Consider the following 14,800-nt stretch of genomic DNA (forward strand, 5'->3'; position numbering starts at 1 on the left):
CTTGTGCTTGTGGAGTATAAATGTAAGAGCATGAAGCACAGTGTGTCTCTCCCCACAGGCACCTCCCGCCTCACGCCTTGCTTCCTCCCGTCTCCCAGAGTCTACACACCTGCACTCTTGAGGTGAGTACACTTACTCTTTTCTTTCCTGGTAATTGTTTTCACTGTGTTTTCTATTGCACACACTCAGAAAGTAGAAAATGAGGCACTAACGAGGCAAGACTATATACAACAAACACTAAACACAATAATAATAATAAAAATATTAATAATAATAATAATAATAATAATAATAATAATAATAATTATGATAATAAATGGTTTATTAATAAGGCAGTTTACAAACTGAAAATGTACAGAGGGGGTGGGAAAATACTTAACATTAATCCTGGAGCTAAGCCTAATCTAAAAGCGAAATACTGTTGATTGATGGCTCGCACCAGGTGGGAATCGCGCTGAGTCTGTCCCGGTCCGTGCGCGGCGCCTTTAGGGGCGTTATCTTGTTGTGGTGTCTAGAGGCACGGACCAGGTGAGGTGCGTCAGGCAGAAGCATGTGTCTGAGGCGTGGATGATGCAGAAGTCCCCTTCCAAACTTCTCCAGAGCCTCTCGGTGCCTGGTGGATAGTCTGGACGTCTGAACAGACTCAGGGTGGTCAGGGCTTCATCACAGGTGGTGTAGGCAGGGACAAAGATGACCCTGAACGCCCTCTTCTGCACTCTCTTCAGCTGGAGCTGTTGAGTGTGTGTGAGGGAGGAGGACCACGCTGGGGAGGCGTACATGAGTTTGGGGAGGATGAAGGTGAGGCACACTCCCCTTAACTCGTCTGTCAGTGTCCCCAGCGACCTGAGTCTGCGCATCATGTACAGCTTGTAGGTAGCGGATCTTACGGTGCTGGCGACATGCTGCTTCCAGATCAGCTGGTCGTCCGCCGTGACTCCGAGAAGCACATCCAGAGGCACATCGGACCACCTGGAGGGGGTGAGGGCCGACTGTGAGCTGGAGAGAGGGCAGTGGTACAGAGGAGGTACAGAAATGCATCACCACAGTTTCGCTGTTGTAGATGGTCATCCTGCTCTCCTCCGTCCATGTCTGCAGTCGCTCCAAAATGACTTGCAGTGGTGAGTAGTCCGTGTTCCTGTCGGAGACTGGGACGCCCACGGTGCAGTCGTACACACACTTCCAGCCATGGGGGTGTCAGTGAGGGCGTCGTTAATGAGGAGGAGGAAGCATAGTGGGCTCATCTTGGTCCCCTGGGGGACCCCACATGTCAGCTGTTGGATATTAGAGACAGAGCCCTGATAGCGAACGGCTTGACGCCTCCCTGAGAGGGTGTTGGCTAGCCACGCTACCAGGTTGGGAGGGAGACCAAGACTTATTGCCTTGCTGAAGACAACAAAGTGATCAACAAGATCAAAGGCTTTTTGAAGTCCACAAAGGCAACAGCTAGAGAGGTGTTTCGCTTGTCCAGGTGGCTGTGGATGAAGTCAAGGAAGCTGGTCAGGTAATGGGAGGTGGGGGTGGCTTTAATATTTCCAAACTGTCTGATATCCACGGTATAACAAGTTTTGGTGTAGGCCCAGTCATACACAAAATCTTCACAAATAAAGCTAGGGATGGGGGTGATAGAGACTGGCCTGAGGTCACCGAGGGACTGTGGACTGGAAGCTTTGCGGATGGGAGAGACGTAAGATGTCTTCCAGTCCGCGGGGCAAGAGTGTTGGGAAAGAGAGGCGTTTATTATGGGGCATAGCGGTGTTGCTGGCTCTTCCCATATGGGAAGGTCAGTGGGTGTGGTGGATCTTGGTATCTTTAAGTATCCTTGGTATCTTGGTATCTTGGTATCTTTAAGTATCCTCTTAAAAACATCTATCGCCTGGACAATGGAGGGAGGGGAGGGAGCGGGAAGATGGGCAGGAAGTGGAGTGGTGTGGAGGGGAGGGCAGGTGTGACAGATAGCGGCAAAGTGGTCGTTCATCTCCTGAGCCGCGAGATTAGCAGGAAGGTGTGAGGTGCAAGGAAGAGATGAAGTGTGCTTTTGTAGGCCACACAAAGCTTTGCTGCTAGCGAACCACTGTCTGTTGTTGGCCTGCTTGAAGTGGTGTATCTTGTCCGGGTAATAGCTTGACTTGGCAGCCTTAATCTCCCTGATCCCTCTGTTTCTTAGCTTCCTGTATAGGTCTGGGCAGGAGTGGAACGACCACGTCCGCTGATGCATGAGTCTTTTAATGCGGGGCGTCATCCAGGGGGCATCAGATGTGTGCACTGTGACGCTCTTGGCTGGGAAGTAGCGGTGGAAGGCTTCTGTGGTGGTGGCGACGTAATTGTGCCATTTTGAGTGGACGTCCTCCACATCCAGCACCTCGGTCCACGGGTGTTGTGTCACCCACTGCCCAAACTCCCTCAAGGCTGAGTCAGACATGAGGCGGTGGGTCCTGGTGATAGCTGGCCGGGGGGTCGAGGTGGTGGGTGTGGGTGTCCACAGTATGGAGAGGTGGGTGCTCCGTCCCATGGGAGGCAGCGGCTTGGGGAGCGGGTACCGTGTCACACACAGAGTTGTCATCGATTATTGCAATGATTATGGAATTGTTCCTAATGAGGACTAAATTATTTTTTTTGTTTGAAATATCACTCGTTGTGATAAAGTTCCATTAAAGATCGAGGAACACGTTATTAAGTACTGTGACAGATACAAGTTTTTAAGGGCCTGGTTTACCGACAGCGGTTGTATGAAGGACGTGGTGTCACTACACGAGGCAAAGTGTCAGTCAGTCGTTAACAAATTTTTCTACATTTTGTGCCTCGAACCCTGATATGCCTCAGTGTTATAAGCGACTTGTTTTTGACGCGGCTGTGTTGGCTGAACTGAGATACAGCTGCAAGACGTGGCTGACAGACGGCTGTGTGTCACTCACCAGTCAGTACAATAAACTTATGAAATGTCTCCTGGACGTGACAAATAACACAAGCTCAAACTTATGTCATGTTGAATCGAGAATTAAGCCAGTTTACCATACTGTCTGTGCCCGACGGAAACGTTTCTTGGAGAGGAAGCTGACTGTATCTACTCGACAGAAGTGAACCATTTCATGTTGTATTTAGTTGATGCAGAGAAGCTAACAACCCTGGTTATAAGTTTATCCAGAGCGCCATACAGTATGATAATCATATAAATCCTCTTGACAGAATAATTAATTTAATTACCAATAAGCCACAAGACGCAACAAAGTATCACACATATAAAACAATATTGAATTCTAGTCTTGGTGTCCATAATATTTATTCAGATGACATAATGTCCCTGATTTTACACATTTGGCGTTTGTAAGAATTCGACTGATGTCTTATGTAGGTACGTGTGTGAAGTGTTGATTAGTTATAGGACATAAAAAGAAAACAATACTTAATTAGAACTACTTATTGCATTAATATTGGTCAAATTGTGTCAGACGTTATGCTGAGTTATGTATCTATGTTAGTTATAGCATTACTGCTAGTAAGTGTTTGCTAATGCTGGTTACTTTGCATCGCCTAATTCTTAAACAATACTTAGGTGAAAGTGTTGTTATTTATGTTTGTAAATGTATGATTCTTTATTTGGACCACTGGCAAATTTTGTACCTTTCACTTTACTGTATGAATAATTTCTTTGGTCAGTAAAAGTAACTAACTATCACGTTGGGCGGCGGGTGACCGGACCCTCGCATACGACGCAGGAGGTAGTTGCGTTCGTACGTTTGCACGGCAGCACACATTATCCTTTATGTGTCGACACGCACTCGCTAAATGTGTTCACAAGTACAACAATCTCACCAGGGCGAGCCTAAAACTAAAAACTAAGAGTTGAAAACTGAAAAAACCGAGGTCACTATCAATAGGGGGCGGGGAAGGCAGGAAGGCCAACATGCTGGCCGAGGCTGCTCTAGAGCGCCTAAGGTCACACGTTCTTTCCTTTTCCATGTGTGTGTGTGTGTGTGTGTGTGTGTTATAACAAGAGAAGTGGCATTAAAATACACATAATTTACTGACAAGCATTGCACGACAACATTACTGCGGTGATTAAAAGTACTCCTGTAAAATAATACATGGCATCATACAAGCCAGGCAGAAGGGGAGCGAGGCCCAGCGACCTTGAAAACACCTGAGTGACTGACAAGAGAGAGAGAGAGAGAGAGAGAGAGAGAGAGAGAGAGAGAGAGAGAGAGAGAGAGAGAGAGAGAAAATAGTGCACTGTACAATTTTTTGTTTATTTCCGTGAATAAATTACGGTGTCCATGAATAGTATTTTTCTCTGTAATACTGCACACACACACACACACACACACACACACACACACACACACACACACTGATAACAATAAAAATAATAAAAAAATATAAATCAAGGAAAGATGGTAAAGCGGACACTGAGTGTTCCAAGGAAGTAGTAGTAGTAGTAGTAGCAGTAGTAGTAGTAGTAGTAGTAGTAGTAGTAGTAGTAGTAGTAGTAGTAGTAGTAGTAGTAGTAGTAATAGTACTAGTAGTAACAGAAGCAGAAGTAACAGTAGTCGTAATAATAATTATAGTAGTAGTAGTAGTAGTAATAGTAGTAGTATTCATAATAATATTAAAAGTAGTCGTAATAATAATATCCGTAATAATACTAGTAGAAGTAGTAGTAGTAACAGTAATCGTAATAATAATAGTAGTAGTAGTAGTAGAGTAGTAGTAGTAGTAGTAGTAGTCGTAGTAGTAGTATTAGTAGTAAAAGTAATAGTAGTAGTAGTAGTAGTAGTAGTAGTAGTAGTAGTAGTAGTAGTAGTAGTAGTAGTAATAGTAGTAGTAGTAGTAACAGAAGCAGTAGTAACAGTAGTCGTAATAATAATTATAGTAGTAGTAGTAGTAATAGTAGTAGTATTCATAATAATACTAAAAGTAGTCGTAATAATAATATTCGTTGTAATACTAGTAGAAGTAGTAGTAGTAACAGTAATCGTAATAATAACAGTAGTAGTAGTAGTAGAGTAGTAGTAGTAGTAGCAGTCGTAGTAGTAGTATTAGTAGTAAAAGTAATAGTAGTAGTAGTAGTAGTAGTAGTAGTAGTAGTAGTAGTAGTAGTAGTAGTAGTAGCAGTAGTAGAAGTAGAACGACTATTAGTAGTAGTAGTTTTTTTTTCTTTTATGTAGGAGTGACAATGGCCAAGGGCAACAAAAATATAATAAAAAAAAATGCCAACTGAAATGCCAGTCCCATCAAAAGGTCAAAGCAGTGGTCAAAAATTGATGAATAAGTGTATTGAAACCTCTCTCTTGAAGGAATTCAAGTCTTAGGAAGGTGGAAATATAGAAGCTGGCAGGGAGTTCCAGAGTTTACCAGAGAAAGGGATGAATGATTGAGAATACTGGTTAACTCTTGCGTGAGAGAGGTGGACAGAATAGGGGTGAAAGAAAGAAGAAAGTCTTTTGCAGCGAGGCCGCGGAAGGAGGGGAGGCATGCAGTTAGCAACATCAGAAGAGCAGTTAGCATGAAAATAGCGGTAGAAGACAGCTAGATATGCAACATTACGGTGGTGAGAGAGAAGCTGGAGACAGTCAGTTAGAGGAGAGGAGTTGATGAGACGAAAAGCTTTTGATTCCACTCTGTCTAGAAGAGCAGCATGAGTGGAACCTTCCCAGACATGTGAAGCATACTCCATACATAGACGGATAAGGCCCTTGTACAGAGTTAGCAGCTGGGGAGGTGAGAAAAACATGCGGAGACGTCTCAGAACACCTAACTTCATAGAAGCTGTTTTAGCTAGAGATGAGATGTGAAGTTTCCAGTTCAGATTATAAGTAAAGGACAGACCGAGGATGTTCAGTGTATAAGAAGGGGACAGATGTGTGTCATTGAAGAAGAGGGGATAGTTGTCTGGAAGGTTGTGTCGAGTTGAGAGATGGAGGAATTGAGTTTTTGAGGCATTGAACAATACCAAGTTTGCCCTGCCCGAATCAGAAATTTTAGAAAGATCAGAAGGCAAGCATTCTGTGGCTTCCCTGCGTGATATGTTTACCTCCTGAAGGGTTGGACGTCTATGAAAAGACGTGGAAAAGTGCAGGGTGGTATCATCAGCGTACGAGTGGATAGGACAAGAAGTTTGGTTTAGAAGATCATTAATGAATAATAAGAAGGGAGGTGACAGGACAGAACCCTGAGGAACACTACTGTTAATAGATTTAGGAGAAGAACAGTGACCGTCTACCACAGCAGTAATAGAACGGTCAAAAAGAAAACTTGAAATGAAGTTACAGAGAGAAGGATAGAAGCCGTGCGAGGGTAGTTTGTAAATGAAAGCTTTGTGCCAGACTATATTAAAAGCTTTTGATATGTCCAAGGCAACAGCAAAAGTTTCACCAAAATCTCTAAAGGAGGATGACCAAGACTCAGTAAAGAAAGCCAGAAGATCACTAGTAGAGCGGCATTGACGGAACCCGTACTGGCGATCAGATACAAGGTTGTGAAATGATAGATGTTTAAGAATCTTCCCGTTGAGGATAGATTCAAAAACTTTAGATCGGCAGGAAATTAAACCAACAGGACGGTAGTTTGAGGGACTAGAACGGTCACCCTTTTTAGGAACAGGTTGAATAAAGGTAAACTTCCAGCAAGAAGGAAAGGTAGATGTTGACAGACAGAGCTGAAAGAGTTTGACTAGGCAAGGTGCAAGCACGGAGGCACAGTTTCGTAAAACAATAGGAGGGACCCCATCAGGTCCATAAGCCTTCCGAGGTTTAGGCCAGCGAGGGAATGGAAAACATCATTGCGAAGAATTTTAATAGGTGGCATGAAGTAGTCAGAGGGTGGAGGAGAGGGAGGAACAAGCCCAGAATCGTCCAAGGTAGAGTTTTTAGCAAAGGTTTGAGCAAAGAGTTCAGCTTTAGAAAATTATGTGATAGCAGTGGTGCCATCTGGTTGCAATAGAGGAGGGAAAGAAGAAGAAGCAAAGTTATTGGAGATATTTTTGGCTAGAGGAGGCAGTAGACACCTGCCGAAACGATAATTACTCCCAGTGAGGTCTAAAGCACTGTTCAGGGGGTGCTGTGAACTTATCATTAAACCCAGCTGTGACCTCACTGAACGTTTCCCTTTGTGTCTCACAACACAAGGGGGTAGTCACAGCTTGCCCTCTAAAGACAACTCTCTTCCTCCACACAAAACTACAAGCACCTAATAACACACACACCCTTCACTCAAAAAATTTTAAAATCATGGCGACTCCTACACCAGCCTCGGAGTCCCCATCTGGGGAGGGGACCATAAATGTCCCCAGGTCGGACTGCCTTTCCGTCGACGACCCTAAGTGTCTTGACACCCCCCTCAACTTTTTCTTCATTAACTTCTGCAACATTCGCGGTCTAAGATCTAATTTTCAATCTGTAGAACACCACCTCTCCTCTTCTAAACCTCATCTTCTTTTCCTCACTGAAACTCAGGTGTCTGAGGCAACTGACAGTAGCCCCTTTTCTGTTCCCTCCTACTTTCTCTATCCTCATTTTCGATCCAAAGCTGGATGCTGCGTTTATGTGCGCAATGACTTAACCTGCTCTCGTGCCCACGCTCTTGAATCTTCCGAGTTTTCCACCATCTGGCTACGACTACAGAGTCATTCTCATACTAAATTTATCTGTGCTGTATACCTCTCTCCTAACTCCTCTGACTATAAGAAATTCTTTGACTACTTAACTTCCAAAGTGGAGCACATTCTGACCCTCTTCCCTTTTGCAGAGATCTCAATTCTTGGAGACTTCAATGTTCACCACCAGCTTTGGCTTTCCTCTCCCTTCACTGACCATCCTGGTGAACTAGCCTACAACTTTGCTATCCTCCATGACCTAGAGCAATTGGTGCAACACCCTACTCGTATTCCTGACCGTCTTGGAGATACGCCCAACATTCTTGACCTTTTCCTGACCTCTAATCCTTCTGCTTATGCTGTCACCCTTTCTTCTCCGTTGGGCTCCTCCGATCACAATCTCATATCTTTATCTTGTCCTATCACTCCAATCCCTCCTCAGGATCCCCCTAAGCGAAGGTGCCTCTGGCGTTTTGCCTCTGCTAGTTGGGGGGACCTGAGGCGGTATTTTGCTGATTTTCCTTGGAATGACTACTGCTTCCGTGTCAGAGACCCGTCTTTGTGTGCTGAGCGCATAACAGAGGTGATAGTGTCTGGCATGGAGGCGTACATTCCTCACTCTTTTTCTCGTCCTAAACCTTCTAAACCTTGGTTTAACACAGCTTGTTCTCGTGCTATACATGATAGAGAGGTGGCCCACAAAAGGTACTTAAGCCTTCCTTCACCAGAATCTCATGCACTTTATATTTCTGCCCGGAACCATGCCAAGTCTGTTCTCCAACTAGCCAAAAATTCCTTCATTAACAGAAAATGTCAAAACCTTTCAAGATCTAACTCCCCTCGTGATTTCTGGCATCTAGCCAAAAATATCTCCAATAACTTTGCTTCTTCTTCTTTCCCTCCTCTACTTCAACCAGATGGCACCACTGCTATCGCATCTATTTCTAAAGCTGAACTCTTTGCTCAAACCTTTGCTAAAAACTCTACCTTGGACGATTCTGGGCTTGTTCCTCCCTCTCCTCCACCCTCTGACTACTTCATGCCTCGTATTAAAATTCTTCGTAATGATGTTTTCCATGCCCTCGCTGGCCTAAACCCTCAGAAGGCTTATGGACCTGATGGGGTCCCTCCTATTGTTCTCCGAAACTGTGCCTCCGTGCTTGCACCTTGCCTAGTCAAACTCTTTCAGCTCTGTCTGTCAACATCTACCTTTCCTTCTTGCTGGAAGTTTGCCTACATTCAACCTGTTCCTAAAAAGGGTGACCGCTCTAATCCCTCAAACTACCGTCCTATTGCTTTAATTTCCTGCTTATCTAAAGTTTTTGAATCTATCCTCAACAGGAAGATTCTTAAACATCTATCACTTCACAACCTTCTATCTGATCGCCAGTATGGGTTCCGTCAAGGCCGCTCTACTGGTGATCTTCTGGCTTTCCTTACTGAGTCTTGGTCATCCTCTTTTAGAGACTTTGGTGAAACTTTTGCTGTTGCCTTGGACATATCAAAAGCCTTTGATAGAGTCTGGCACAAAGCTTTGATTTCCAAACTACCCTCCTACGGTTTCTATCCTTCTCTCTGTAACTTCATCTCAAGTTTCCTTTCTGACCGTTCTATTGCTGCTGTGGTAGACGGTCACTGTTCTTCTCCTAAATCTATTAACAGTGGTGTTCCTCAGGGTTCTGTCCTGTCACCCACTCTCTTCTTATTATTCATTAATGATCTTCTAAACCAAACTTCTTGTCCTATCCACTCCTATGCTGATGATACCACCCTGCACTTTTCCACGTCTTTTCATAGACGTCCAACCCTTCAGGAGGTAAACATATCACGTAGGGAAGCCACAGAACGCCTGACTTCTGATCTTTCTAAAATTTCTGATTGGGGCAGAGCAAACTTGGTATTGTTCAATGCCTCAAAAACTCAATTCCTCCATCTATCAACTCGACACAATCTTCCAGACAACTATCCCCTCTTCTTCAATGACACTCAACTGTCCCCCTCTTCTACACTGAACATCCTCGGTCTGTCCTTTACTTATAATCTGAACTGGAAACTTCACATCTCATCTCTAGCTAAAACAGCTTCTATGAAGTTAGGCGTTCTGAGACGTCTCCGCCAGTTTTTCTCACCCCCCCAGCTGCTAACTCTGTACAAGGGCCTTATCCGTCCATGTATGGAGTATGCTTCACATGTCTGGGGGGGTTCCACTCATACTGCTGTTCTAGACAGGGTGGAATCAAAAGCTTTTCGTCTCATCAACTCCTCTCCTCTAACTGACTGTCTTCAGCCTCTCTCTCACCGCCGCAATGTTGCATCTCTAGCTGTCTTCTACCGCTATTTTCATGCTAACTGCTCTTCTGATCTTGCTAACTGCATGCCTCCCCTCCTTCCGCGGCCTCGCTGCACAAGACTTTCTTCTTTCTCTCACTCCTATTCTGTCCACCTCTCTAACGCAAGAGTTAACCAGTATTCTCAATCATTCATCCCTTTCTCAGGTAAACTCTGGAACTCCTTGCCTGCTTCTGTATTTCCACCTTCCTATGACTTGAATTCCTTCAAGAGGGAGGTTTCAAGACACTTATCCACCAATTTTTGACCACTGCTTTGACCCTTTTAGGGACTGGCATTTCAGTGGGCATTTTTTTTATTAGATTTTTGTTGCCCTTGGCCAGTATCCTTCCTACATAAAAAAAAAAAAAAAAAAAACTAGTAGCAGTAGTAGTAGTAGCGGTAGAAGTAGCAGCAGTAGCAGTAGTAGTAGCAGCATTTATGTAGAGCGAGTGTGAGGTGCGGTTCACACCAGCCAGTCACTGTCACCGCCGTCCGTGACGTCATGAGTGGGGGGGAGGGAGCGAGGAGAGCACCTCGTGTGTGGGCGGCGGAAAGGGGAAAGGAGCGTGAGGCGGTGGGGGCCGGAAGGAGTGGATGGTGGGTGGGGGGCGGGAAGGGGCGGCTGGCAGGCTGGGCGCTGGAAGGAGTGGGTTGCTGGTAGGGGCCTGGCAGGAGTGGGTGGCGAAATGGGCTTAGGAAGAAGTGGGTTGAGGGTAGGTGGGGAGGGAGGGGGAGGAGATAAGTACAGGAAGGCGTGCTGGCAGGTAGTGGCCGTGAAGGGGCTGCTGGCTATTGGGCGGCCAGAAGCTGCTGCTGGAGGAAGTGGCACGGGAAGGAGTGGCTGGTGGGTGGTGGGGAGAGAGGTGGGGGGTAACGAGGCGTCTCGGACAGACACAACAAGATGGCGTCTGTCTGAGAAGGTGTCAAGCTTAGTTTCCCGAGCCAGCGGCATGATGGGACTAACAAAACACCAGCAGGAGGTCTTTCTGTACACAACATGCACATGTACACAACACACGTGTGGCTGTACACCTGGCGGCTACTCAACACACCTGGTACACTACTGGTAGCACACTTCAGGGAGGGCTTGGCCAATCCTGGTTATCTTGACCACCACTAAGTCTTTGAGGAGGAACACAATGCGATACACACGCGCACCACACAAGATACGCCGCCACACTGGCTGCAGACTGAGCGGCGTCCCTTTGGCTCAGTGTTTCCAGGCCGTTCGGTACTTGAGCGACACACAAAGGTCTACTTAATATACAGGGACTTGTTCAACCAACGAACACACTCATTTCCACCAAAAAAAAAAAATAATATAAATAAAATAAATAAATAAATAAGTAAGTAAAAATAATCAAATAATTAAATTAGATTAAATGATTAAAATTACTATTGCTTCTACACTTACTACTGCTATTACTGCTACTACTACTACTACTTCTACTACTACTACTACTACTTCTACTGTGTGTGTGTGTGTGTGTGTGTGTGTGTGTGTGTGTCATATTACTGATAATAATCATAGTAACAATATAACAGCAAGAACTGCTACTACTACTATTACTACTACTACAATTACTAATATAAATACTACTACTACTGCAGCTGTTTTTTGCAACAATTCTTAAGGCATTATTATTAATATTCACATACTAGTAGTAGTAGTAGTAGTAGTAGTAGTAGTGGTAGTAGTAGTAGTAGTAGTAGAGGTAGTAGTAGTAGTAGTAGTAGTAGTAGTAGTAGTTGTAGTAGTGAGAAATCGTAAATACTACCTCTACCACTACAATTACTACTACTACTACTACTACTACTACTACTACTACTACTAATACTACTACTACTACTTGTACTACTACTACTACTACATAGGCATGCTATTAAAGGTCGTGAACAGTTCCATCTGGTACAAACTTAGCTGTGTCACCTTGGTGGATCCCTGTCAAAGTGTCTTCTGAATTGTCTTTGCACTTCTTTGACATTTTCGTGCCTCCAGTAACACTTTATGACAGATGTTCTTCCTTCACAGCTTACTCTTACTTCTGACATTATTATTTTGCCCAACTGTTTCTGAAAAAAAAAAATCAGTGAATTATAGCTAGTCAAACAGTAAGTATATTTTTGGGTGACTCTCTCTCTCTCTCTCTCTCTCTCTCTCTCTCTCTCTCTCTCTCTCTCTCTCTCTCTCTCTCTCTCTCTCTGTTTATACAGATAGATACAGATAGATAGATGTACACAGGTACAGACTTGTGCTTGTGGAGTATAAATGTAAGAGCATGAAGCACAGTGTGTCTCTCCCCACAGGCACCTCCCGCCTCACGCCTTGCTTCCTCCCGTCTCCCAGAGTCTACACACCTGCACTCTTGAGGTGAGTACACTTACTCTTTTCTTTCCTGGTAATTGTTTTCACTGTGTTTTCTATTGCACACACTCAGAAAGTAGAAAATGAGGCACTAACGAGGCAAGACTATATACCACAAACACTAAACACAATAATAATAATAAAAATATTAATAATAATAATAATAATAATAATAATAATAATAATAATTATGATAATAAATGGTTTATTAATAAGGCAGTTTACAAACTGAAAATGTACAGAGGGGGTGGGAAAATACTTAACATTAATCCTGAAGCTAAGCCTAATCTAAAAGCGAAATACTGTTGATTGATGGCTCGCACCATGGTGGGAATCGCGTTGAGTCTGTCCCGGTCCGTGCGCGGCGCCTTTAGGGGCGTTATCTTGTTGTGGTGTCTAGAGGCACGGACCAGGTGAGGTGCGTCAGGCAGAAGCATGTGTCTGAGGCGTGGATGATGCAGAAGTCCCCTTCCAAACTTCTCCAGAGCCTCTCGGTGCCTGGTGGATAGTCTGGACGTCTGAACAGACTCAGGGTGGTCAGGGCTTCATCACAGGTGGTGTAGGCAGGGACAAAGATGACCCTGCACGCCCTCTTCTGCACTCTCTCCAGCTGGAGCTGTTGAGTGTGTGTGAGGGAGGAGGACCACGCTGGGGAGGCGTACATGAGTTTGGGGAGGATGAAGGTGAGGCACACTCCCCTTAACTCGTCTGTCAGTGTCCCCAGCGACCTGAGTCTGCGCATCATGTACAGCTTGTAGGTAGCGGATCTTACGGTGCTGGCGACATGCTGCTTCCAGGTCAGCTGGTCGTCCACCGTGACTCCGAGAAGCACATCCAGAGGCACATCGGACCACCTGGAGGGGGTGAGGGCCCACTGTGAGCTGGAGAGAGGGCATTGGTACAGAGGAGGTACAGAAATGCATCACCACAGTTTCGCTGTGGTTGATGGTCATCCTGCTCTCCTCCGTCCATGTCTGCAGTCGCTCCAAAATGACTTGCAGTGGCGAGTAGTCCGTGTTCCTGTTGGAGACTGGGACGCCCACGGTGCAGTCGTGCACACACTTCCAGCCATGGAGGTGTCAGTGAGGGCGTCGTTAATGAGGAGGAGGAAGCATAGTGGGCTCACCTTGGTTCCCTGGGGGACCCCACATGTCAGCTGTTGGATATTAGAGACAGAGCCCTGATAGCGAACGGCCTGACGCCTCCCTGAGAGGGTGTTGGCTAGCCACGCTACCAGGTTGGGAGGGAGAGCAAGACTTATTGCCTTGCTGAAGACAACAAAGTGATCAACAAGATCAAAGGCTTTTTGAAGTCCACTAAGGCAACAGCTAGAGAGGTGTTTCGCTTGTCCAGGTGGCTGTGGATGAAGTCAAGGAAGCAGGTCAGGTAATGGGAGGTGGGGGTGGCTTTAATATTTCCAAACTGTCTGATATCCACGGTATAACAAGTTTTGGTGTAGGCCCAGTCATACACAAAATCTTCACAAATAAAGCTAGGGATGGGGGTGATAGAGACTGGCCTGAGGTCACCGAGGGACTGTGCACTGGAAGCTTTGCGGATGGGAGAGACGTAAGACGTCTTCCAGTCCGCGGGGCAAGAGTGTTGGGAAAGAGAGGCGTTTATTATGGGGCATAGCGGTGTTGCTGGCTCTTCCCATATGGGAAGGTCAGTGGGTGTGGTGGATCTTGGTATCTTTAAGTATCCTTGGTATCTTGGTATCTTGGTATCTTTAAGTATCTTCTTAAAATAATCTATCGCCTGGACAGTGGGGGGAGGGGAGGGGGCGGGAAGATGGGCAGGAAGTGGAGTGGTGTGGAGGGGAGGGCAGGTGTGACAGATAGCGGCAAAGTGGTCGTTCATCTCCTGAGCCGCGAGATTAGCAGGAAGGTGTGAGGTGCAAGGAAGAGATGAAGTGTGCTTTTGTAGGCCACACAAAGCTTTGCTGCTAGCGAACCACTGTCTGTTGTTGGCCTGCTTGAAGTGGTGTATCTTGTCCGGGTAATAGCTTGACTTGGCAGCCTTAATCTCCCTGATCCCTCTGTTTCTTAGCTTCCTGTATAGGTCCGGGCAGGAGTGGAACGACCACGTCCGCTGATGCATGAGTCTTTTAATGCGGGGCGTCATGCAGGGGACATCAGATGTGTGCACTGTGACGCTCTCGGCTGGGAAGTAGCGGTGGAAAGCTTCTGTGGTGGTCGCGACGTAATTGTGCCATTTTGAGTGGATGTCCTCGACATCCAGCACCTCGGTCCACGGGTGTTGTGTCACCCACTGCCCAAACTCCCTCATGGCTGAGTCAGGCATGGGGCGGTTTGTCTTGGTGACAGTTGGCCGGGGGGTCGAGGTGGTGGGTGTGGGTGTCCACAGTATGGAGAGGTGGGTGCTCCGTCCCACGCACGGAGGAGTCGCCCTATTCACGTGACGCTGGAGAGTCAAGATCAACGGAGCGACATCTTGCGAGTGGCGAAGAACTTGAAGGATACAGGAAGAGACTTTGAACGGATTTACGTGAAGAA

At 45.8% G+C, this 14,800-nt stretch overlaps 1 protein-coding gene across 1 annotated transcript in view; it reads right to left on the minus strand.

Annotated features, from left to right (window-relative positions):
- Window positions 1–307: 307 nt before the first annotated feature.
- The window catches only part of LOC135095187 (uncharacterized), a 50,132-nt gene continuing 35,639 nt past the window's right edge, over window positions 308–14,800 (minus strand). Inside the window, exon 3 of the mRNA XM_063995974.1 lies at window positions 308–969. Within this exon, the coding sequence (XP_063852044.1) occupies window positions 495–969 (475 nt within the window). The 3' untranslated portion in view covers window positions 308–494. The remainder of the gene's footprint in view (window positions 970–14,800) is intronic.

Source organism: Scylla paramamosain, chromosome 48 (assembly GCF_035594125.1).
Source record: "Scylla paramamosain isolate STU-SP2022 chromosome 48, ASM3559412v1, whole genome shotgun sequence".
NCBI lineage: Eukaryota > Metazoa > Arthropoda > Malacostraca > Decapoda > Portunidae > Scylla > Scylla paramamosain.